General features: G+C 40.8%; 1 protein-coding gene and 1 pseudogene across 1 annotated transcript; one reads left to right on the top strand and one right to left on the bottom strand.

Annotated features, from left to right (window-relative positions):
- Positions 1 to 401: 401 nt before the first annotated feature.
- LOC124555879 lies at positions 402 to 518 on the top strand (annotated as a pseudogene).
- A 4,096-nt stretch (positions 519 to 4,614) lies between these two features.
- On the bottom strand, positions 4,615 to 27,143 carry LOC124596206 (transcriptional regulatory protein AlgP-like). The gene is made up of 3 exons (XM_047135260.1): positions 27,117 to 27,143; positions 21,460 to 21,753; positions 4,615 to 4,848 (listed from the first exon to the last, which is right to left on the bottom strand). Exons 1-3 carry the CDS (start codon positions 27,141 to 27,143, stop codon positions 4,615 to 4,617), a joined length of 555 nt encoding a protein of 184 aa, XP_046991216.1.
- Between the last annotated feature and the right edge of the window lie 39 nt (positions 27,144 to 27,182).

The raw sequence follows: 27,182 nt of genomic DNA on the forward strand, positions 1-27,182 counted from the left end.
GAATATGTACACCTCTGGTCACAACTGCCGCCTGTTTCTCTTTTGCCTATTTCCGTCAATGGCAAACAATTAAACAAACACCAACGAAGAACACCTGTTTCCACAAATGAAAAGGAATAACGCAAACACCAATAAAGGACGTCAAATTCCTACTCATCCTTAATACCCCATCAGAATACGACAACAGCCTCTTCTGCCTCTTCTTCCTGACTTCCAATCAAGAACAACTGCCACGATGAGAAACATAGAAGTAGATAATCTCGGAGTAACGAAGCAGCTTAAATCACTTAATAAAGGCAAGGCCTCCGGTCCAGACTGTACGCCGGTCAGGTTACTCTCAGAGTATGCTGATAAAATAGCTCCATATTTAGCAATTATATTCAACCACTCGCTCACAGAGAGGCAACGGCCTTGCCGCAGTGGATACACCGGTTCCCGTGAGATCACCAAAGTTAAGCGCTGTCGGGCGTGGCCGGCACTTGGATGGGTGACCGTCCAGCCGCCATGTGCTGTTGCCATTTTTCGGGGTGCACTCAGCCTCGTGATGCCAATTGAGGAGCTACACGACCGAATAGTAGCGGCTGCGGTCAAAGAAAACCATCATAACGACCGCGAGAGCGATGTGCTGATCACACGCCCCTCCTATCCGCATCCTTATCTGAGGATGACACGGCGGTCGGATGGTCCCGATGGGCCACTTGTGGCCTGAATACGGAGTGCTTTTTACTCGCTCACAGAAAGATTCATACCTAAAGACTAGAAAATTGCTTAAGTCACACCAATACCCAAAAAGGAAAGTAGGAGTAATCTGCTGAATTACAGGCCTATATAACTAACGTCGATTTGCAATAGGATTTTGGAACATATGCTGTATTCGAACATTATGAAGTACCTCGAAGAAAACGACTTATTGACACATAGTCAGCACGGTTTCAGAAGATATCGTTCTTGTGAAACACAACTAGCTCTTTATACTCATGAAGTAATAAGTGCTATCGACAGGGCATGTCAAATTGATTCCATATTTTTAGATTTCCAGAAGGCTTTCGACACCATTCCTCACAAGCGTCTTCTAACCAAACTGCGTGCCTACGGAGTATCGCTTCAGTTGTGCGATTGGATTCGTGATTTCCTGTCAGAAATGTCACAGTTCGTAGTAATAGACTGAAAATCATCGAGTAAAACAGAAGTAATATTGGGCGTTGCCCAAGGAAGTGTTATAGGCCTTCTATTGTTTCTGATCTATATTAACGACATAGGAGACAATCTGAGTAGCCGTCTTAGGTTGTTTGCAGATGATGCTGTCATTTACCGTATTGTAAAGTCATCAGATGATCAAAACGACTTGCTAAATGATTTAGATAAGATATCTGTGTGGTGCGAAAAGTGGTAATTGACCCTGAATAAGGAAAGGTGTGAATTATTCACATGAGTACTAAAAGAAATCAGCTACATTTCGATTACACGGTAAGTCACACAAATCTGAGGGCTGTAAACTCAACTAAATACTTAGGGATTACAATTACAAATAACCTAAATTGGAACGATCACATAGAAAATATTGTGGGTAGAGCAAACCAAAGAATGTGATTCATTGGCAGAACACTTAGAAGGAGTAACAGATCTACTAAGGACATTGCTTACACCACGCTTGTCCGCCCTATTCTGGAGTATTGCTGTGCGGTGTGGGATCCGCATCAGGTGGGACTGACGGATGATATCGAAAAAGTACAAAGAAGGGCAGCTCGTTTTGTATTATCGTGAAATACGGGAGACAGTGTCACAGACATGAATTGGAGTGGCAATCATTAAAACAAAGGCGTTTTTCGTTGCGACGGGATCTTCTCACGAAATTTCAATCACCAGTTTTCTCCTCCGATTGCGAGAACATTCTGTTGGCACCCACCTACATAAGGAGAAATGATCATCACGATAAAATAAGAGAAATCAGGGTTTGCACAGAAAAATTTAAGTGCTCGTTTTCCCCGCGTGCCGTTTGAGAGTGTAACGGTAGAGAGATAGCTTGAAGGTGGTTCATTGAACCCTCTGCCAGGCACTTTATTGTGAATAACAGAGTAATTACGTAGATGTAGATGTATATAAGAACCAAAACGTTTCTCAAACAATCTTCCCACCTACAACCAACCCATCCCACTGACTAATACAGTAACTCTCATCAGAGAACTAACACTGAACGCACATCTCCTTACCATCCAGCAAAAAGCCGTAAACTGACTTAAACATCCAGCAAGCCAAACTTTGTGCCTACATCCCTCTACCATTATCCTCACCTATAAATCCGTCATCTACCTCATCCTAACCAACGCCAACGTTGTCTGGATCTCTGCCCCGCCTAAACAGCGTAAGTCTTTTGAAATCTTGGAGGGACACGCACTCCGCCTCACCTTCCAGATCAAGCATCAGAAACTCTCGCCTTGTGCGGGCGGGCGTTATCTTGCTGAAATGTAAGCCCAGGAAGGCTTACTATAAAGGCCAATAGAACGGTGTGTGGAATACGCTTGAAGTACCTAAATATTGCAATGGTGCAGCAGATGACAACCAAAGGTGTCCTACTACGAAAAGAAATGGCACCCCAGACCATTAGTATAGTCGCCGGGCAGTATGGCGGATGACAGTCAGATTGGTATCTGGCCGCTGTATGGGTGGCTTCGCTGCTACCTGGGCGTCTCCAGATACGTCTCCGCTGGTTATCGGGACTCAGTTCGAAGCGGAACTCATCACTGAAGACAAATTCACTCCGGTCGATGAGATTACAGGCTCTCTCAATCAATATTAAGCTGAGTATCTGTTTCCTTAAGGGCCAGGGGCGGCCCAACACGTTATTTGCTTGCTCGATTTGCGAAGCTTCTTCTCTTGAGTGAACCATCCAGTTTTTCAGAAACTGCAATCATTTGTCTGTCTGTAAATATTCGATACGTGTATATATTTCTGACCTATTGGATAATTCCTTCGTGGCGTGTCCTTTTTCTTTTTTCTTTTTAGTCTGTAAGTATAAGGTGCAGTCAAACAACGAGACAGATGGAAAACTAGAAAGCCCTTAACGTCCTCCACATAACCGCGGTAACTTTTACTACATTTGCCTCACTGTGAGACAAGGCGGCAAGTGATTTCATGGAAAAATGTTCACTGTGGCCTACGGAACCATGGTTATATACAGGCGTGCACCTCTTCGAAGTAAATGGACGTCCAAGAATGTCTTCCTTCAGAGTTCCAAAAATATGACAAATCTCTTGGGGAGAGATAGGGATTATGTGGAGGATGGTAAGGACTTTAGAGCGAAACTTCTGCAGGCGTACTTGAAAAACCCTTGGAAACGTGTGGGTGGGTATTACTTGTAACAGAATTATGCCATAGTGAACATTCCTATGTGTTTGGACTTCTTGATGGTGCACTTCAAATTTTGCAAAGTGCCTGCATATGCCCTCATACCATTATGCTTTAATTGTGGTGCTGTGTTCAAGAAAGTCAATGAACAGCTCATCTTTTCAGTCGAAGAAAGAAGCCATCATGAGTTTTCCGGAGCTGGAATGCCCGTTGTTTCGAGTACTGGGTTGGATATCCCGTGCGCGTGCTGTAGTAAATCTAGCAACACGCGTCTCATTTGGCTTGTAATGTTTGTAAACACAGAGCAATAAGCGTTTGCGTAATGACCAAGGTCAACGCTCACACAGAGTATTTCCAATGTGGCTGATGCAATGGTTTTATTAATTATTTATGTTATTGTGATATATTTTTTTGGTAGGGATAAGGGTGGGGAGTGAAGTTTATTTAATTTCTATAATTATGAGTAAGGTCACCGACGAGTTTAATTTTTTAACAATTATCAGCACCATTAATTAATTATCAGCATCTGGTAAGAAGGCATCAATCTTCGTGCAGCCTCTCGAGCAACAGCATTGGAGCTCTCACACAGAAGATGGCACGATTTTATAGGAGAAGAAGGCGTACGCGCATACAGTTTATAAAGCAATAGACAATATTGCAGTTAATACGGAGAACAATTTAGGTGCACAAGTCGTCCAGCATTGTCCATCAGTGGTCTGTGGTGGAGTTCTGAACTTTACTATTAGCAACAATGATACCCTGCAGCAACGTAACGGATGGGTAACCGCAGCCCTCGTGCGTGGACCTTAAGTGGATAAAGTCCCAGGGGTGGAAAGTTTTAACAGCCGTGACATCATCGCATACCGAACAATTCACGTCGCAGAGATCTACAATAGAGATATGGGTAAATCATATTGTCTGTCGACCATGTCGTTCGTTCTCAGGAAGTTTATCTGGGAAGCCCTTAGACATCTCCCACGGAAGTGCTCGTTGGAGGTCTCATTACTTTCATTTCATTTCTGCCTTTCGCATGTGGCAGTTCATATTGACACGACTGAAGCGCTACGCTCTACTATGAGGTAGCAGCTGTCAATCTGCACAGGTCGTATTACGTGAGGCGGCAGCCGGGTTTGTGCAGCAGTCAGACCGACGCCTGTCCAGAGGCGTCCGCCTGCACGCGGCGGCTGCCGCTTATTACGGCGTCGCAGCTAATTCGCTGGAGGCGACGGCGGTGGCGGCGACGGCGGCGGTGGCGTCGAGCCGTCTGAATTAATTTGGTCCGGCCAGCCGGAGCCATCGCGGACACCTGTCGCCGCCACCGCCCCTGCAGCGGCCGCAGCCCGCAGACCACTGCCGCGCTGCGCTGCGCTGCCCATACGCCGGCGCTACACGGGCTGTCGCGTCCGCTGGCGAGCGGTCCGCCGTTTGCCGACGTTCGGCCGCCGCTCTGCGCACCTGCGCTCCGCTGACACGCCGCAGACCCGGGGCGCGCCCCAGCTCGTGCTTTCGTTACGAAATATCCACTGCCATCGTTTTTTCCCTACGGCCTGTTATGTTCACGCTTCGGCGACCGTTGTCACGTACAGCGCCCTACTTTCACAAGCGAATGTCCACCGTAGCTTTTTTTTCCCCTCCGGTCTGTTACGTTCACGCTTCTGTCTTTCCCACAGCTATCAGAAGAAATTTCAGTAAAAGGGCCAAATACACGGACAAAATTAAGTTTTGTACCACCTGCCAACATATCACGACTTTGATTCAGAGACACCAGGGCGTTAACCTTATCGAACAATGAAACATACAGCTTTACTGAAATTAATGGTCTAAAATTTACGCGCACCGAGTACGACAGATTTTTCTCATCATTGTATAACTTCCCGTAGAGAGCTGTTCATCAGTATCAGAGAATTGAACGCAAAATAGGGAAGAATGGGAGAAACATCAACTTCAATAATCAGCGTCTGCATATGTAGTTATTCCTAGGTATGCACGTGTTAATATTAAATATATATAAAACTAATATAGAATCGATGACTTATGTAGCTCAATGGGTGCATGAAGAAATAAAACAGACGTTCAAAACAAATTATTTGCTTTGCAAAGATATCTCTTACATTTGATGTTAGGAAAATTTACATTTGAAAACTCGGCAAATCTCATAAACCAGATTAACGATGTTCATATCCCAGCGAATGATAGATTCTTTTCCTTAGATATCACTAACATTTACATGAGTATCCATATAGTGACAACTATATCCGTAATCAAAATGAATTTATCCAAAATTAGTAAAAGATTAGTTAACTGAAATTGATTAATAATGTAAACTTTATATATATATATGTCTATATATATTATATATATATATAAAGTTTACATTATTAATCAATTTATATATATATATATATATATATATATATATATATATATATATATATATATATATATGACCATTTTCGCCAATTAATTTTGCCGTCTTCAGGTCTGAAAAAATATTACAAATCGTTATTCGCTATAAAGAAGAATTACTGATACATGTACATTCTAATGCCGTCTACACAAATTGTGCCACGCTATGTAGTGCATGGTCATTTAGTCGTGGACAAATTTGGAAACAACTGTAGTATAAGTAAAAACTGTTGTGGGAAACCCAACGTCAAAATATAAAATATTACGTGCCTTAGGTGAACGTACATCTCGCTCCAAAACAATTACAGTTCCAGACACGCACGCAAATTTCTGATCAAATAAATTTTTCTCATCGGATATTACCTGCTGTATCAGTGTTGACAGCTAAAGGCACACTGGCAGCAGCACTGTCAAATAGGAAATTTGGGGGTGATATGGCAATCAAGATCAAGCAAGGAAAACTGCTCATAAATCAAGAAGACCACGTGCAGAGATGGATACAACTTTTTGATAAGGTTCTGAACCGTGAAACTATAGATGACAATATTACTTAACTGAGTGTGGACGGAGAATGACTCCCACAAATATGTCAATTAACGAAGAACCTCCACCCAAAGAATAAATCGCTAAAGCACTCCCGCAAATAAAAAATGGAGAAACTCCGGGCCTGGACAACATCAGTCTAGAGTTACTTAAAGTAGATTCCTCTATAACAGCATAAATTTCACATCCACTCCCGACAGCCATGTGGAGAAATGAAAAAGTACTGAATATTGGAAAAGAGGCTTGCTCATTGAGCTGTCATGAAAGGAGACCTATCGGTTTGTGATAACTGGAAAGGCTTCACCCTGTCAGTCCCAAGCAAGATCCTCTCACGAATAATCCAAAATTGGATACAAGTATATGTAGATAAGATAGTACAAAGAAAACAAGGTCGCTCTTCATAAGCCACGAGAAGATAGATTACTGGACATCCTAGAAGAAATAGAGGTATACATTCACAGGGTGAAACACCATGACAACGTCCCTGAAGAACAGATAGATAAACAACTTGGTAATAATAGCTGAACATTCATATGAATACCAGTCACCGCTTTATATACTGTTTCTAGACTATGAAAAAGACCTTCGACAGTGTAATTCGAACAAAAATATGGAGCCCACTGCAAACTATTGCAATTCCCAAGAAAATAATTGCACTTGTCAAGTGCATGTATGAAAACTACACGTGCCGGGTTCACCATCAAGGCCAGCTTTCAGATCCAATAGCGGTGTTACGCAAGGCTGCATGCTCCCGTCAATACCATTTGACATAGTACTCAATCTTGAAATGACACAGGCAATAGATAAAGTAAGAGGAATAAAATCGAGCAATGGAACACATCTAGAAGGCCTAGATTTTGCAGATGATCTTCGCCTTCCATCCCACAGCCTCAACGACATGAAAGAGAAACTAGGAGACCTGAAATCTGGGCGAAGAACGTCAGTTTGAAAACTGATGCCCAAAAAACAAAAGACGAGCTATAAAATATAACGCCGCAGAGCTTAAATTTGGGAATCAGGTAATGGAAACGGTGGAGAAATTTTTCTACCTTGGAAGTATGATTACACCATATAGTGGTGCAACAGAGGACATTAACGGACGCATTAACAAAGCCAAAGGCGCTTTAGCAACTCTCTGTTCTATCTGGAGATCGAAGGATATAACATTGAGGATCAATTAGCGGATATTTGAAAGTAAAGTAAAATCTGTGCTTCTACATGGACGTGAGACGTGGACAGTGACAAAGGAGCTAACCCATAAACTGCAGACAATCAACAACAGATATCTGAGGAACATCTTGGGGATACGGTGGCCAGATGTCATATCTAACGAAACACTATGGGAAACAACCAGTCAGAAAGTCAGAAACATGATTGAGCTGCAAATAAGAAGCAGGTAGTGGAGATGGTTAGGACCTACACTTAGGAGGCCGAACGAACATTTGGCGAAGAAGGGACGACGTGGAGACGGTCAGTTGAAGGAGAAGGTTAACAGCAAGGACTATGACGGGAAGAAGTGAAAACACTAGCAGAAGACAGAACAGATCGCGATCCTTTGTTGCAGCCCTATACTCCAAATAAGGATTTAAGGGAATTAATAAAAAACAAAATAGTCGTCATCCATTTCTGTACGAGATTTATTTATTATTTTCCTAAATGATCATGTAAAGGACTGTTACCACCTGGTGATACCCCTAAACACTATATAGTACGTTTGACTACTGCCTGGTAGGATGCCATCAGTTGTCAACACGGATACAGTAGGTAATATTCTATGAGCCAAATGTATTTGGTCAGAAACTATTTTACACGTTTGGCACAGTCACGGTCTTATTGTACATAATGTATAAAGTTACACTGGAGCATCTTCTTCTGTGTACACCTCAGGTACGTTATACTTTATATTTTCGACGTTGGATTTTTCATAAATGTTTTTACTTACGTTACAGTTGTTTTCAAATATGTCTGTGTCTAAATCACCGAGCACTATGTAGAATGGCACAGTGGTCTGTGTATGTGGGTGGCATGTAATACGTAATTTCTTCTTTATAACGAATAACGATTATTTTGTGTGTGTATGTATGTGTGTGTGTGTGTGTGTGTATGTGTGTGTGTGTGTGTGTGTGTGTCGAGATCATTCTCCTTCTGACAATGTGGATTAGCCATAAATTGATGAATTAGGTGATCTCATCGAGTTAGTCCTATATGAGAACTACCTTACAGTCAGTGGCCACTTATGTGAAGACAAAGAACTAACAATCGGGAAACTTCCAAAACAGAGTTTAGAATCACTAGATCACGCTGGAAACAAAGTTTTTGGACTTTGCGATGACCTGACTAAAAAGAATATCCTGTTGCTGTTCTGTAGGTGACACACTTGTCCTCTTCGATGGCACTCATGAGAATCTAGTTATTGTTACCATCAGCATATATTATATAAGAATATTACTTTCAGCATAGAGTATGAGGATAAAGGATATAACAATTTTTTGGACCTGAAGGTCAAAAAAGAAAGTCATACTCATCTGTTCAATGTATTCCGAAAACCTTCTACATCTGCTTGCATTATTCACAATAGTTCTTACCATCCACAGTCCCATAAAAAAGTATATTTTGGCTTAACTAAGACAGATATATTCTTTAAGTGGGAATCATATCAGTACTGATTTACATGCACTGCAAAAGATAGCATCTAACAATGGCTTTGACCCAACACTATTTATGAGATTATACGCAAGAGTAAAGAAGGCACAAACTGAGACTGAAGATAAAGTTGCATAAAAAGTAGTGTACGAAAGAAAGAAACATGGGTCTAGTTTTATCTCGTTGCGTCACATTTCCGGTAAGATAAGATTTACGTTTTCTAAAATGAGGCTGCAAATTGGATGCATGTATAACACTAGGCTCACGCATTATGCACAGTGTAAATAAGAGTCAGGCTTATGACATGTCATGAGTATATGTAGTGACGTAAGTTTTATATTGCACAAATTGATAGGAAATTCAAAACGAGGATTAGAGAATGTATTAACGTCAACGAATCCAATCCCACAGTATTCAGTGCTAATTTAAAAGAGTACATCATTATAAACATCACCATTCCAAGGCACTAGAAAGTAGATTACTGCATATCCTAAAAGAAATAGAGGTATTCACAGGACGAAACACCATGACGACGTCCCTAAAGAACAGGCAGAGTAACGAAATGAAATGTGCGTACAGAACTTAAGTGTTTTAATCTAATAGGCTTTTTTGTCTTGTCTCCTGTATCTAAAAATTACTAAATCTGACAAGATAAGCTGGTTCAACACTAGATACAGGTCTGGTGCAAGCTGGAGAAATCTGGCCTGACGATTCATATTTCATTTAGTTAGTACGGGATCGCATTTTTAGATTGGTGTATCGAATTATTAGGCATTTTTTGGTTGATACTGGGTAGGCTCGTATTACTCATGTAGAGGCACGTGTTTTGAGCGTAATTTCACCCTGGCTCTGACCGCAGGGAGAAGGTCGGAATTAACAGTCCTCATGGTCGACTTGGAGTAAGAGCTGCAGGGAGGGCAGTTTTATGGCTCTGAAATGAGAACGCTGTGCGTTTACTGCCTAAAGCCGCCGCCCCGACGTGAGATCAGTGGAAAAGGGCGTCTCGCGACGAACTTGTGGTCGCTAAGATTGCGGAGGCGAGAAGATGCTCGAAGCATAAGACCGCAGGGACAGCATCTTACGAGCACCGCGACCAGCCTTTTTTATGAAAAGGGCTGCACGCGGAATGCTGCCGCAGGTGCAGCCTAACGGTCGCAGATGTTCTCACGCCAGACACAAGGGATTTTGCCGCCAAAAGACACAGAAATGTATCTGATTGGCTGTATTGCACACTTGTCACAATTTCTTCTAGACTTCCTACCAAACTGAGTATGAGCTGAAGGCCATGGATATTAGCTTCATGATGCATGGCGTGAGAGGTATGCCGTTTGTAAAGAGGGCGGTGATTGACTGTAAGGAGAGTTCAAGCAAAGGAAGCGAGTTTTACTCGAAAGCGGGATTTTCGCTGCGGGGGACGCTCTGGCGGCTGTCGGTACTCCACACTTCGTCGGACAGCGTTTCGAGACCTTGTTGGCAAGTCGTCAGTGAACAGTCTCATCATTATATTCGAAAGGGTTGGTTTCGCCTCTAGGAATGGCATCATTCGTTTCTGTGTGAGTAGAGATACGAATTTGTGCTTCTTATGGAGACTGAAGCTTCACGAAGAGCTTCTTTACGAGCACTAGAGTCAAGTCTCTGCTGATGGCTTATAGCAAGCACAATTCTTGATTCATGTCCATTAAAATCAGACGTGCACGTGTGTTCCCTCGTCTATTATTCCGTCTCCAGCTACGTCCCCTATCGTGCGCCAATGCCATTTGAAGAACGTCCACGTTAGTATCAGTGTGACTCTAGTGTGTGTGTTTCTGACACAGGCACGACGTGTTGCTGACGAAACTTCATAGATTTGAAGATTAGCCAGGAAGATCCAAATATGCCTTGTGTTAAAAATTGTGGGACTGGGACTGAAATATAAAGACACGTTAAAACTGTTTTAAATATCAATACTGTTGCTATTGTCTCGCGACGAATATGTCGACTATAACGAATATAAACATAAAGCTATAACAGCCAATGTCTTTTTTAATAAAATATATGGAGGGTTTGGGCACACATATAAACAAGATTTATTACATTTGCCTTGTATTGCTATTGGCGCTTATAAATAATTGCTAAGTCTTCGCTGGGTTTCTGTTTTCGTTTCCTGTGAGTTGTGATACGCACTGACTGTACTGAGCATGAATTTGCAAAGATGTCTTTTCGTAACTGTGCACAGAGCAGTTCAAGTAATGCAAAATGTATTGATGTGGAAGAATATGCTGCGTTAGGAACGCGAGACTATGAGTGTAATGCGGGACCGGAACAGTTAGAAAATATACGTGTGACATTGATGGAATCGGGGAACATGGTACAGATGCTTGTTCTGAAAGACAGGAATCTGTAGCTGTTTATTGAGATTCTGAGCTTCCCAGCGCTTGCGCTATTTTGTAGTTGGGATGTCCAAAAGTCGTTCCGCAAACATCTGATAGATTTTAGCATCGCGTGTACAGTCCCTCAACCACGAATGCAGTCACCACAGATATGCAGATAGGCGTGCAGGACATGCCAGTCAGTGAGTTTGACAGCCATTATTCCAGAATGGGGTGTCTCAGTAGCCTAGTTCCCAGTATAGGTGAGATAAAGAACCAGAATGAAAATTTAAGGGGAGAGACTGACAACGAGAATGAAAATTTGGGTGGAGATGTAAAGAAACAGAATGAAAATTAAGACAATTTAAGAGGAGAGATTAAGAAGCAGAACGAATATGTGAGCGAGAGAGCAACTGCATTCGCATCAAGAGGAAGCTTTTGTGAACGAATAGCTGGAAAGCTCATGTGTAAGATCGATGAAATATGGGACAGTTTTGATGAAAGGTTGCAACCTTGTTACTCTCTTTTAGAATCTGGACTCTAATAAAAATGGCAAGGTACTGTTAATCAGAACACAGGGATAAATTTTGATCTAAATGACAATAGATTTATACATTCTTAACATCGCAAGACAAAAAATGACTAATGAACCGTCACACAAACATTTTCATTTGACAAACGCTTTCACTAACATGGGGTCTATGTGGACAAAGTGATCAGCTGGGGATTGACACACGACACTAACCAGAACACTAATCGCTCTATCTCACTTCATACCCGTGAAATCGGGCTATGGCACAAAAACTACGCCACCACCAAGCATCTATACTCTAGTATTAAAAAAAGGGAAATATGGTTCGAAAGAACAGGGTGCTGAGAAACATATTGGAACCCTACGCCATAGCAGCGAATACTTTACCCTCCTGCTGGTCAAGGCGACACACCACGATGCGTTCGGCGACTGATGTCATGGACGGCTGCAATCTGTTATTAATAGCGCGCCCCTGAAAAATGCTAGTACGCGGTCTCGGGTTCGGTTGATTCGGAATGCAGGTACTTTCCCATGAGCCTCGAAACCCCGGTGGATTCCAGTGTGCAGGTGGACCCGTTTGCTGGGCAGCCAAACCAATTTGACTCCGTGCCACGACTATGCGTGACAGAATATGTCATATGTTTAGGCGGTCGACTCAAGACAAATAAGTACACCCACCTATCACAGAGCCTAAGGAAATCGTAAATTCTATGAGCGACAACAGTTTTTCACTATCTGAACAGTGACAGAGTGAAGGTTTTGATGGTGTTGTGGGGTAGTGTATTCATTGTGTTGGGGGTTCATTGGAGGCTGACTGGTTATAATTGTGTGACATATTGCAGGCACATGATGTTTTGAGTAAATGCATTGTGATCGAGAGCACAATAAATTCTTTATGAAATTTATCCCATTTCCTCAGAGTGTAAGGCCAAAGTAGGGAAGAAGACACATGAGAAGCTGGAACAAGATATAGTCGAATGACAAGCTGCGACATTGTCTCGAATAAAACAGTGACCCGTATATACAATAAGTTTTCTTTCATTTACGTCTATGATCACAAACGTTTTGTTAACAGATCACCGGTTTCGGTCTATAATGACCATCATCAGATCTGTTTCATAAAAACAAAGTCCTAATGTGCTGACGATGCCACTATGGCTGCAGTACATTAGGGCTTAGTTTTTATAAAACAGATCTGATGATGGTCATCATAGACTGAAACTGGTAATCTGTTAACAAAATGTTTGTGACCAGAGACGTAAATTAAAGGAAACTTATAATCGAATGAGCTGTGAGCTCTTAAAATAGTCCTCTCGTAGTGTTGCCGAAAAGATATAATGCAGATTGGATTAGTTTAGAACGACAGTTAAATCAGTACAATAATTGTACCAGAGACAGGTAGACCCGAAAGCGTGGGAGAGATGTTACAAAATTTTTATGCTATGCATATGCTATCACCTATTTGACTTGTGTAGCAGCTACTGGCAAATAATGCTAGACCCCACATGTCAACTGCATGTTTTGATATATGTTTCCAGTTTAAGTGACTTCCTTGAGCACTAAATGTAGCTTCTGTTAACTTTATATGGGGACTTAAAACGCTCCTTCCTGATGGACTCACAATGTGAGTGACACTCTACGTCGATGACATTTTAATAGCACAGAAATCATGGGCAGATCACAATGATTTCTTACCTTGATTATTGGACTTTTTGGATATTTGTAGATGTCACAGATTGGGAGACAGAAAATCACTTTCCTTGATTATATTATTTTCGTAGACGGAATTCAGCGCAGTCCCAATAAAATTAAAGCAATTAAGCACTACATTAACACCACCGCTGAGAAGCAACTTACAGAGTGCTAATGTTGTTCTCTCACTTCTTAGGATGGGTAAATTTATATAAAAGACCCATTAACTTTAAGGTTGTGTCAGTTCCACAATTGTGTGCCTTGACAAGATGAAAATGAGACATCGAACTCGGACCAAAAAGCAAAAGATGAATTTGATAATAATAAGAATGCCCTAGTGAAAGTACCAATCTTGGCATCCCCAGACCAAAGTAAGAATTTTTGTGTCATGATGTATAGTTTAAGGAAAGGTGTTGGGGTTGTTTAATTTCAAGAAACAAAAGAAAATCAAACTTCCTTGTAGAAAATGATATGCACTGCTAGCTGAATCCTCTCTAGACGTGAGCATCATTACTCAGTCACCAAATTGGAGGCATTTGATATTACCTGGGTGTTTGCAAAATGCAGGTACTTCTTATTTGGTCAAACAATAAAGGTGTTTATTGACTATCTTTCTTTGCAGTTTCTTATGGTCACAAAATTAACATATGGTCTAGTGGTTCATTGGGTGCTCTACCTACAAAAGTAAAAGTTTGTAATCCCAAATAAGTGGCTATAGTGGAAGAGTGCATTGCCACATATGTCGAGTGAGTAGCTACATTGTGTTGAAAGGAACTGATGAGATAATGTCTTGGTTTACTCTATCTAAGGAATATCACTTTTGAGAATTATTTTGCCCCTCCACTTGAACATATTCCATATTAGCAGGACAAGAATCCCACACTGAAGGGGATTAAATATGAGTGGAATAACGGGTATAATGCAGCACTGCACCAGAACCATTTTGTGAAAGACAAGCAATTATTTAATTGCAGAGATTCTGCTGGCTCTCGATTGTTGCTAATTATTACAGATGTCTAACTGCACAAATAAATATAGGTATATCAATTTCATTTACTTGCACTTTGGGACACATAAGTGCTTTAATCATTTACATGAAGCATGTTACATTAGCAACATGCTAATGAGGATATGTGAGGTTGAGGCAGTGTGTAAGTCATGTCAGGAGGCAAAGCCACCTGCTGTTTGTTACACTTCTCCAGGTTATCAAGCAATTCCTGCAAAGGTGCATGATTTAACTTCAGTCAATTTATTTGGGCTGATCACACACACACACATTCAGATTTCTCTTCTCTATTTGTAGTCACTGAACTGACATCAACATTTGTTTCTATTGCAACAATGCAGAAGGCCAGAGGGAAGACAGTTGCTATGGTGCTATGCTGCATTTCCTATGAGAGGTCAGGCCAGTAAAGAGAGTAATTTCAGACAATGGTCCACACTACAGATCGCCACTCTGATTGCAAATGATATTAAGACAAAGCATCAAGCTGATCTTCATTTCACTGTATCACCTCTCCTCTAATCCAGGGGCAAGGGTTCTTAAGGAATTGGGTGTATGTATGCTGGTACAGTAAGCACATCTCAGATCATTTCAGAATATTTTAAATGAATTGCAAAACGAATCAGCCCGATACCACCAGTCTCAATTTTACAGAAAAATGAGCTTCAGAACAGCACCAAAGAGACCATTCCTTGGCTGAAGGAGAGCTAATTACATCAGTCAGTGAGGAGCAGAACTCAGAAGAAATCTATTGGCAAACCACATTGCACTGCTAAATTTGAAATGAGGAGCACAACTAAGAAGAAATCCATATGCAAATGTGTTAGGAAATTGTCTTTCAAGTCAGACAAAAGGTCCTTGTGCATTCATACAGGTCATATTGCCCTATGAAAAAGTTTTTCAGAGTCTTTGATGGCCAACAACATCGAAGTGGAAATGATACACAAGTGTAAATCGCGAGGAATACATTACATAGTGAATGTGACGCTCTTGCTTGATTGTTGTGGTGAAATATTCTAAGTATGAGTGATCCTATTGTTGACTTTTTTTTCTTCCATGTTGGTGACCAAATTAAGGGACATTGTCATGATCTGGAAAGTACCACTAGTGCACTGGTTTTAAGGAGAGTTCTGTTTCTTTTTATGAGGTAACTATTGTTTTATCTCATTTGCATGTTGAGGAACTGTATGAAGGGTGTAATCTTCACAGTATCTTTTTTGTATTGTTAGAAATAACGATTTCGTAACTAATAGTGTATTTTCACTCTTTTTTGACTATCAATAATGTTTTGTGGAATCATCTGCAGATTTGGAATCAAAAGGATACGTGGGAGAATCCTGAGAGGACATGAAGATTATGTACGAGTATTTCGATTAGAGAGGTTTTTTGGTTGTGTTACAATGTGCAGTGTTACATTGAAATGATGTGTATCAGAATACTTCTTTGTACACTGAATGCCGAACTGTTAGCGCATAATTTATATTGCGGTTTGAAGCAACCAGATTGGATAATTCTCAGTATACAGTGCATAAAAAAAATGGACGGTATTAATAGAATAAGGATTCAGTAGAATCAGGAAGTAATGTCGGTATGACAATAATGATGTGTTATTCATATTATGTAAAGATTTTCAGAAGATATGAAGAGGTAAGCTTTTAGCTTTTATAGATATGTTTGAAATGAGTGGCAGATGAAGAATTCTGTGTTGTATTATAATATTTGTGATTTATCTGTTCATGATCCTGTTCACGTATTTTTTCTGTTTTCTCAAAGATACGTTTTGTGTTATTTTGTTAACTGGCGGCCAGATTTGGCAAAGGTGAAACAGGTGCAAATGATGCATTATTGTAATCCATAATCGTAATATTGTTGTGGAATCTGAAGCAGTTACTCAGTGTTTCTTGACTAATTGATTTATATCAAATATTGACATACCATTCTGTAAAGAATGTTCTAAGAGTAAGTATGCAGTTTACAAGTGATAATCAATAAGAACTTTTTTTGTTTAAAAGGTCTAACATGTATTTCTGTACAGTTTGTACATCGTGAAGTTCTGTTACAAGTCGTTTATCAGGACGTATGAGTGACAACTGAGAGATGTTTCGCATGATGGATGGTGTGTAGACCCACCAGGTTTTGAAAGTGGGTACGATCAGTTGCCAGTTGCTGTGAAGTAGTCAGTCATTGTATAATTGAGGTATTTCATAGTAAACTTAATACCTGGGATATTATATTGTAACAAATAAGCCCTCGGTCACAAATATTAAGTCAAAATTGACCTGGTTTCGACGCTACTATGAGCGTCGTTTTCAGAATTACACTAACTGTACTAAAATATTCGGTATATAGTACATTAATAAAATTGAAGTTTGTACTGACTCGAAAAGATGCAGTACTTACAAGTCACATATTACAAAAGATCTAAGCCGGAAAGGCGACGTCATGAACACTTGTGAGATGGCGAGCCGCTAAGGGTTGCTCGTACTGTGAACAAGGGTTGCAACAAGACTGAGGTGCCCACTTTAGAAAGTGTGGGCAAGTGAACATGGTGTTGCTACGAGCGCCATCTAGTAGCCGCAGAAACAACTAGGCTACTGTACATTCAAAATTAGATACATGAAATTGTGATGCAGCTGATTCAGGCATAACGTAAGCATTAATAATAACAGGATGAAGTTACATATTTATCTGCTTTAAACACAGATACATTTTGTAACGTAAAAACGGTAGTTATGACATACAAGAAAAGAGCAAAGATGTGACAGGAAAACAACATTTCGGTAAACTGCATGAGGAAATCTGAATCAAGGATCAAGCAATGACTTTATACAGTCAAAAAAGTTTTTATTCCGCAAATGCAGCTGTTCGTTGAGAATGAGGCCATCATGACGAATGAGATGTTTGAAAATCTCCAATTCCTCTAAGACATCTAACCTACGCCCCTTCTTTTCGGTGTGCAGAATATTGTTATCGCCTATGGCTTTAGGCACGTGTCCAGTAATTAAGAGATGAACGCCAAAGGATGAATTTAGGGGACTGGTGCCGTTCTTTCTCAAAAGATGTTCTTTATATCTGATGGTGAAAGCAAGTCCGGTTTGCCCTATATAATAGGAGGAGCAGGTATCGCAGATGATCTTATAAACGCCAGATCTTTCTGTAGGGGAGCGAATGGATTTCAAATTATGAATGAAGTTTCTCTTTAGATTATTATTAGTGGAGAAGGCAATATTTCAGTTGTATTTGTTGCGAAGCATGCGCTGAATCTGATAGGAAATGGGTCCAACGGAAGGAATAGAAAAACGTTTTTTTGGGTTAATTTCAGTGCATGAATTGTTTGACTTAATTGTTACAATATAATTCTGACATAGCCACTGAACCTTAGCAGCTATGTTCAAAGTTTTACGTGGGATATGTTTGGTGATGGATATGGTGCACCATGACCGATTTCCATATGGCATTGTAAGACGTGTCTGGAATGCCTATAAAGATGCTATTTTAAGTCCTTAGAGTAATCTCAAGCGTTGTAATGATATAAGTCTTGTCGGAACTAAGGGTTCTCTGATGGTAGAGCGCACGTTTCTGTAACTTCATTCAGCTGATGCACTGAGACACATAAGTTTCCAAAGCACACAAAAAAGATCTGAGAAACATAGATGTTTGTGAAAATCAAAATTATAGACAGTCCACCAGTCACACAGGTCTGAATTGCTTTTAACTAAGTCTCAACAACCTATAAAAACAATGTACCCACTTTATATTACAAAATATTAATTAATGTTTAAGATTATATATATTACTAATGTTGATTTACAAATTCCCTTATATTAGCTAGAGACAACAGTGTATTCTGACAGTTGCAAAATTTGTATTGATGTAAAACAAGAATCACAACATTAAGAATAGATACTAAGTTCACCAGACACACTCTTATGACCTATTCCAAGACCTTCTAATCATCATTCACATATGTGAGCTTGAGGTTCAAATAAAACTGAAGATATGCCTCCGCTTACAAAGTGTTACTACCATGTGCATGATATGGGCATTACATTATATTGTCAACCATATATAACATCTGAGCAATGTGTAGCAATAAAATTATACTTTGTGCTGAAAGTGTTAATGTTCTGAACACTGTCTCTCGGCAAAATTAAAAAAAGGGAGCAAAAAAATTACCTTTTTTCAAAGTTCAGTTGCACGAGTAAGATGAAAATGATAATGTTTTCATTAAAGTTAACACTAATTACGTATATATATTCTGTAAACTGACTCGTGTAAACAAATGATTGCGATTTCTATGGGGGATGAAAAACTTTTAGTAACATTACTCCACCATACCTGTAAATGTTCAAGTCAATTTATGGCTAATGTTCGTGGTTCATGTGGTATTGATTTAGTTTTATCATTTTACCAATTTAGAGCACCTTTGTGCCAGTGCCTTTGTTTTAGTAACTTATCACATGGCCTGAGGTTCGTAGATGAATTGACAATTTTATGTATAACATTTTGTCTGTATTACTGGGGCATTAAGGCACTTACAAGTAGAGACTGTTAGGATGGTTATGTATTTCGCCTGTCCCACCTGTAATTTATATTACGTTACGTTATTAAATGCAAGAATAAAAATTACGAAACCAACCTTTCCATGGCACCATGCAACCGCCACATCCTTATCTAAGTTGCCTGAGTTCAATATTTACGCTACCTTTGCACGCCAGAAATGTTTCACTTAGCAATCGCAGCTAGCATCAATTTCTAAGTTATCCGTATAATAACTGAGTATAAGAATCGTATCACCAAAATAAAGTATGAGAAAAGAGTTGGCAGCTTATTGTTGATGAAATGATATCTTACAATCGATGCCCGTACCTAAAAGTCTCGCAACCTTACATTCTCGCATGGAAATTATGTGTCAGACCCCGACAACCTATTTGTCGATAATATCTCACTACAAAATTTTCGCCCCTTTGTTTGGTTCTTTCCTAAATCAGTGAAACCTCGGGAAGAGCTTGTAGCTATTTTTTCTCGCTCCCTCATTCTCTCTTTTATGTGACTGAAAAATAGAGTTTTCTGCTATTGTCTGAACCACAGTTTTTAGTTAATTTTTTAGTTCCTCGTTTGATACATCTAACGAAAGTGTAATGGTACTGTATATAATCATACATGCCTGATTTTAAACGACTTTCGTTGCCATTGTGGTGGCGAAGACTGCAGTACCAAGCAGTATAATAAGGAAATAGTAGAACGACAGCCGGCAGTCAATTGAGGTGGCCGCTCCTACGGAACAAACGTGTGAAGTTGCCCAGTGCTCAGGCGAGAATGAGTTTCTGCGCCTGTGCCATGTTATTGTGAACCCACAGCAGTTTCCTTCTGATGGAACGGTTTTATGTACTGCAAGTAAGCTCACATAAGGATGAATGTTTATTCAGTTTATGCCAAACGTATTGAAATAATGGAGCATCAGTTTGGAGGTGTATGGTCAAGGTGTTCTTTGTATAACACATTCCATTTTTGCTAGTGTAATATTCTTTTGCAGCAGTTAAACTGGGAACTACAAGTAAATGTATAAGGTCTGGCGCAAAGGAGAAAAAAACTTTCATTGCAGCTCACATACTTTCTCTATAAGTATGCCACTACACACTGCCTAGTTATGGTGGTTATCGCTGAAACAACCGGTTTTCGGTTATATCGCTTTTTTCACGCCAGTTTAGCGGGACTGTTAAAACACTCAAAATAACCGGTTTCTGAAATAACCAATTTTCGATTTTTTACTCCTATTACTTTCTATAACAAACATAGAAATCAAACAAAGATTGAAAAACTTTGACTCTGTTTCAAGATACACAGAACGAAAATATTAAATACAATAGACAAATAAAGGAAAACTTAGTCTGTCCACGATTCGCTGCTTTTCTGGAGAAGTGATAAGTGGATGACTACTAAAAAAGGAAAAAATCCAGTATTTTCTAAATTATTTAAAGTGATGTTGTAATCGAGGGTAATACTACTATTAGGACATTACCAATATTCAGTGCTAATGAGTGAAAACTGAGGTTGAAGAACTCTATTTTTTATGTTAAGTTGTTCGTTTTCAAGGGCTAAAAGCGGATGAAGGCATTTCGGTTACACACAGACAGTAGATCAGCAGATTTCTGTTTTGTTGTAGACTATGAATGAACTGTGAAGTTTTAAGTTTTCTCCTTATATTATGTAGCAAGTTTGTCGTGATTCCTTTCGTTTTTAATCTTTTAAAGCAAATGGAGCATTGTACTTCACTGCTACGTCACTTTGTAAAAATATTTCCAGTCTAAAGAGATGAAGCCCTTTTGGGGTGCCCATTGGGTGTCCGGCGACGACAACGAGAAACTATGTTATAGATCAGATGGGGAGCATTAGATTTGGTCTTCTTCTTGCACACTACACGTACACGACACACGGCAACAGGTACATTATTGTCTCAGCAATGCTGGACCAAATCTTATGCTCCGTTTATGTTGCTTGTTACCGTCGACATTGCTATTAAAACAGCACTGATACCGTTCCCCATTTGCTATCATGACACAATATTTCAACGAATGGAAATTTTAGAAATAAGAACTACTCATTCTTTAAAAAAGTTTGTTTAAAAACGAAAAAATTTAGCACTGTTGCTATGACTAACTGATATTTCGTTTTTTAACCTACTGTTAGTAAAAAATAAAAACACCTGCTATAATCAAGAGCAAACAAGTATCGAAAAGTGCCAGGTATTCGGAACGAAAATACCGGTATCGGTTTTAACCGGTCGGTTTTTCCCATCCGTACCGGCACTGCCCAGAACTGCGGAACGAACAGCACGTGTCGCCGACTATCGATCTATCGGTCGACTTATGCGGGTGCACGCCGCCTCTCGTTACGCAGGAAGTAATGCGGGGCACGCTCCCAGCGCTAATTGAAGCAGCACTGACGCTCCCGGCCGCTGCCGCCCCCTCGCAGCGAGGCTCCCGAACCCGAGGATCGAACACGGTCCCGCGGAACGAGGCGTGCAGTGCGTAGGCGGGGCGGGCAGTGAAAGTGCAGGAAGCGGCCCTCCCTCGAGGAGGGGCGGCGGGCTCCGCCAATGGCGCACCTGCCGGCCGTGCATGCGCGCCCTGCGCCCTCGCTGCACGGGACAGTCGCAGGGCTGCCGCGCCCGCGGGAACACCTGCCCCTGCCGGCGGCTCCGCTGCAACCCGGCACACGCCAGGGCACGCCGCTTTTACCTGTCGCGGCTGTACGGTGACTGACAAACAGTCACACTGACTAAGCTGCTCCTACATGGGGTGATGATCTGTGCTGATGATAGACTTTATCACAAATTATGGCAAAATTACCTTTCCTTACATACGTCGGTGACCTTACACTTACCATTCAACAAGTGAAATTGGTACTTATTGCAGTGTTATATTAAATCCCATTAGAGAGAAAGCAACACAAGACTTAGTAAAGGATATTTTCCAAAGAATTAATAAGTGGCTCTCTGAAAATGAACTTCCCTAAATTTTGGAAAAAACAGATTACTTTGAGTTCTGTACAGCAAATAGCCATACCAACAACTGATGTAGCATATGAGCAGGAGTCAGTAAGTGGAGTAGAATGCTCCAAATTTTTTGGATGTACAACTGATGAAAACTCTAACTGGAAGAAGCATATTACTGAGCTTCTTTTGCTCTTAGTACAACTGCTGATCTTCGAAACAAACATATCAACCTTCTGATATATTTTGCAATTTCCACTCAGTAATGACGAAAGGAATAATTGTCTGAGACAACCCATGATCATCATTTAGAAAGAAAATATTGATTGCAAAAAAGTGATCAGGAAGAATACTACATGGTGTCGATCAACGGATGTCATGTAGGCACCTCTTCAAGCAGCTAAGTGTTTTAACTTTGGGATCATAGTACATATTTTCGATAACGAAATTCGTCACAAATAATCCATCACACAGTTTGAGAAGATCGCTGATGCACATACCTACAACACCAGAGTGATAAATCATCCATTATTAAAGCTGTCAGTAACTTAGAGATGTTGCAGTATGCAGCAATACAAATTTTGAATCATTTGCTCAATAACGTAAAATGTCTGATAGGCTGCGAATCAAGGTTTAAGTCTAATATAAAATCATTTCTCCTGGACACCTCACTCTACTCCACTGACGAGTTTCTACTTAAAAGCTGGTGGCCAGAACAAAAACATTGTTGTTGCATCAGTAGGTATAAAATGATAAATTGTTCATTAATGTTGACACTAACCACGTATGTATCTCCTATAAACTGGCTCGTTCCACATCATTTCTAAAGTACAACCATTCAAATTATGTTTGAGGCATGTAACTAACTAACGAATCCTGGGACAGTAATCACTACGTTGAAGATACATTTGCCATTATGGCATGAAGCAATTGCAAATGGATAGAATAAATTGTCTTACTCAGTCTCACTTGACATGAAAATGTATTAGCGTCCGGTTTCGGATGGCAAGGATTGATTATCATGTTTCTTGTTATTGACATTAACATACGTGCTCTACGGGAAATCTACTTAGATGTGTTCGTTTTCTCAACGCTCGAAGGTGGGGCTGACTTGGAAGGTGTACAAAACACCACTCTGTAGCCACGAGCATTTGTACTAATACAAACAATCATACTTGTATTAATGAATTATACCGTCACTCACTGGTGGAACAATAGCATTTTTAGATAAATAAAGGAACTTTAACCCTTTGAGTCCCTACAATATGAAAACAAATACGATATTAAAATTGTTACCAAAATACCCTGATTATCGCAAAAAGCAATGAATAGAACAAGAAGTTGTCAAAAAATAAACAATCAGTTGTTTGAAGGAAGTGGTTCGACTTACGAATCACTAGGACATACAGATTTTAACCACTCATTATTTCATGTGACATTTTGAAAGAAAATTCGCACTTTTTCTAGACACAATCCAACTTCTGGAAACTTCCATCAGTTCATAATGCCTAAAACAAATTATAGTCCTACGTAACAAGCATAAGAGGGCATACAATGTAATAAACTTTGTATCGAAGCTACATAAAGACCCAATTGTTTCGCTTTTAAACTATTCTAAAATCAAATTTACCTTAAAATAAACTTTAGATTACTTGCTTTCACTAACAATGATCTCCTCCACATGATCACTAAGAAAAGAAAGAAAAATACAGCACGTCGCCGTCTCCTACATTCACGCAGCACCCTCTCCTTGAAAGCTATCAGTGATTGCTAGAATTCACCACATTCGTAGAAGTACCTCAGTGTACTACTAGATATATCTGTCTTCCAACAGCGTCAGTGGTTTCATGTTAAAGGCACTGGTAATTTTAAAAAAGATTAATAAAATGCTCGGTGTTATTTGACATTGTCAAATAGTGAGGTATACGATCTGTTACGTTAAAATACGTAGATCAAAAATCCTAGGTCAGAATCGTAAGTATCATAGAATGGAAGTTTAAATATAAAATGTATTACGCTACTGTTTATTTCTGTTCTGCAATTTTCTGTAGTTTAGATCTGAAGATGAATCTTCAGTTACCTAGAAATAGTTATCAAATGAAGGAAATCTTCACCTAGGATTTTTTATCCACTTATTTTAATAAAGTGGTGGTCGTAGGCAGAAGTCTTTGTTACTCAAAGGGTTAAAAGTGCAGAAATGTATAAAAGATTTAGAAGGTCTTTGCAAATATGTTACTGATGATTCAACGTTGATGGTCTTTTATAAAGTTTAGTCAGAGAACTGATGATTCACTTGCTCTAAAAGAGGAAGGACCTGCGCTGTGGAGTTGAGTGATGTTAGTGGTGTCAGGTGTCATTTGCCGATGCAGCATGAAGACTGATATTTACGAATGAGAGCAATAAGAGATGGGGGGGGGGGGGTGGAGGAGAAGGGTGAGAGATAGGCATTCACTGAGGTGGGAAAAATCATAGGGTACCTCATCATAACATTGTGTCGAAGCTGCTTTCAAGCCATATAATGCAGCAGCTCGACGTGGCATGGACTCAACAAGTCTTCGGAAGTCCCCGGCAGAAATATTGAGCCATGCTGCCTCTATAGCCGTCCAAAATAATTGCGAAAGTGTTGCCAGTGCAGGATTTTGCGCATGTACTAACCTCTCGATTACGTGCCATAAATGTTCGATGGTATTTACGTCGAGTGGTCTGAGTGGCTAAATCATTCGCTTAAACTGACCTGGATATTCTTTAAACCAATGGCGAACAATTGTTAGGCGGTGTCATGGCCTATTGCCGCCCACAAAAATTTCCTCATTGTCCGGGAATATGAAGTTGTTTGCAAATGGTCTCCAAGTAGCCGCACATAACAATTTCCAGTTGATCGGTTCAGTCGGGCCAGGCGATCCAGTTCTCTCCATGTAAACACAGCTCACACCATTATGAAGCCACCACCAGCTTGCACAGTGCCTTTTGACAATTTGAGCACCGGCCGGTGTGGCAGTGCGGTTCTAGGCGCTTCAGTCTGGAACCGCGTGACCGCTAGAGTCGCAAGTTCAAATCCTACCTCGGGCATGGATGTGTGTGATGTCTTTAGGTTAGTCAGGTTTAAGTAGTTCTAAGTTATAGGGGACTGATGAACACAGATGTTAGGTCCCATAGAGCTCAGAGCCATTTGAACCATTTGACAACTTGAGACCATGTCTTCGTGGGGTCTGCGCCACACACTGAAATTTCGACTCATCTGACCAGGCTACGGATTTTCAGTTGTTTAGGTTCCAATCGATATAGTCTCGAGCCCAGGAGTTAGCAAAGACACTCGTGTCGATTCTCAGCCGCCACAGCTCACTAACGCCAAATTTCGCCGCACTGTACTGAAGGATAAGTTAGTCGTACGTCCCCCATTTATTTCTGCGTTAATTTCACGCAGTGTTGCATGTCTGTGAGCACTGACAGCTCCATGCAAACACCACTGCTCTCGATCGTTAAGTGAAGGACGTCGGCCACTGGATTGCCGGTTGTGAGGTTCAATGCCTGAAATTTTGTATTCACAGCACACTCCTGACACTGTGAAACACAGAACAATGAATTTCCCAACTATTTCCAAAACAGAATGTCCGATGCGTCTAGCTCCAACTACCATTCTGGGCTCATTGTCTGTTAATTCCCGTCGTGTGGCCATAATCATGTCGGAAACCTTTATCACATGAATCACCTGAGTACAAATGAGAACTCCGCCAATGCTCTGCACTGAGCCGTGCCTTCTTTCGTGAGGGGGTACGCGTGATCCTATTGGCACCACTTAAGCATGCGTTCCATCGACTGTGACGCTTGTCGTATCATCTTTGCTGGTTTAAGAGCTTCCTCCGCGGCTGTGCGGTCATTCTGGTGATCGCAGCGAGTAACACCGTTGACCGTTAGGCTATGGAGGCCACGTTTTCTTGTAGCGTTGACCGTCGCTACCGGCGAGTTTAGGGGGCAAGGGGCGGCTCTCTTCGCGTGCAACCTGGTTACGATGTGCATCAGTCAGTTGTGGTGTCCCAAATACGCCGAGATATATTGAGCAATTTGTTAGCAGCCAGGAGCTGCAGGTATTATCATGTGCATACCTGGAGTACTGAAGCTATTGGCCTCCTTGACATTTGTTTGAAATTATCTATGAAGACTATTTAGTACGTTCTCTGTTTAAAGACTGTTAATTCTGCCCGGTGTGAGCTCGCCAAGAATCCAGTTTTTTATGTCTTTCGGTGACTGCTTTGGGGCTGTGCGACTCAATCCGAAGGTTCCCACATGCGCCAGGCAAGTATTTTACAATGTTAATTTTGAAATCATTGTTTGCTATTACTGAATATTTGATACTGCTGACTGTAATTTCTGTTTGTTGTAGATCTCACTGAGCGGTCCTTCCAGGGGCGACTTCTTGGATTTGGCCTGTAACTAAAGTTGTGTGTGCTCAGCCTTCGGGTTATAGGTGTACAGTTTAACCGGCCATCTGCCATTTGTTGCGCGTCCCAATTACAGTGTTTATTAGCTCCTAAGACACCCCAGTAAAGGTACAGCTTGATCTTTCAAATCTTGTTTGAATTATTATGTAATTATTCTCTTAAATGACCTTGTACACTGCTTCTTGTTATTGCTTGGTCGTCCTGCTTAGCTGGGTGGTAACGTGCTCGCCTCCCATCCACGTGGGTCCGGGTTCGATTCCCGGCCGGGTTGGAGCCTTTTCTCCGCTCGGGGACTGGGTGTTGTGTTGTCCTCGTCATCATTTCATCCTTATCACCGGCGTACAAGTCGCCCAATGTGGCGTCGAATGAAATAAGACGTGCACTTGGCGACCGAACTTCCCCGAATAGGGGCCTCCCGCCCTACGATGCCATTCGCTCATTTCCATTTTCTTTGTTATTGCTGGGAAAGTTAACTTACAATTTTATAAGCTTGCCGTATCCATACTGAAGTTCTAACAGTTGAATCTTTAATTGCTCGTTTAACCATTACCGTGTGTGTTAATTTTTATCAAACATGTTTGCTGTTTGTTGTTTAGTATATTTTGACAGCCTTCATTGGCAGCGGTTGACGCATTCCTGATCTGCTGGTCCGGGGCACGGACGCATTTACCTGCTGTTTCGGCAGCTTTCCCGTCATTGCGCCAGGCCTACGTGTTGACATGTCACACACGATTCT

This window comes from Schistocerca americana, chromosome 1 (genome assembly GCF_021461395.2).
Source record: "Schistocerca americana isolate TAMUIC-IGC-003095 chromosome 1, iqSchAmer2.1, whole genome shotgun sequence".
NCBI lineage: Eukaryota > Metazoa > Arthropoda > Insecta > Orthoptera > Acrididae > Schistocerca > Schistocerca americana.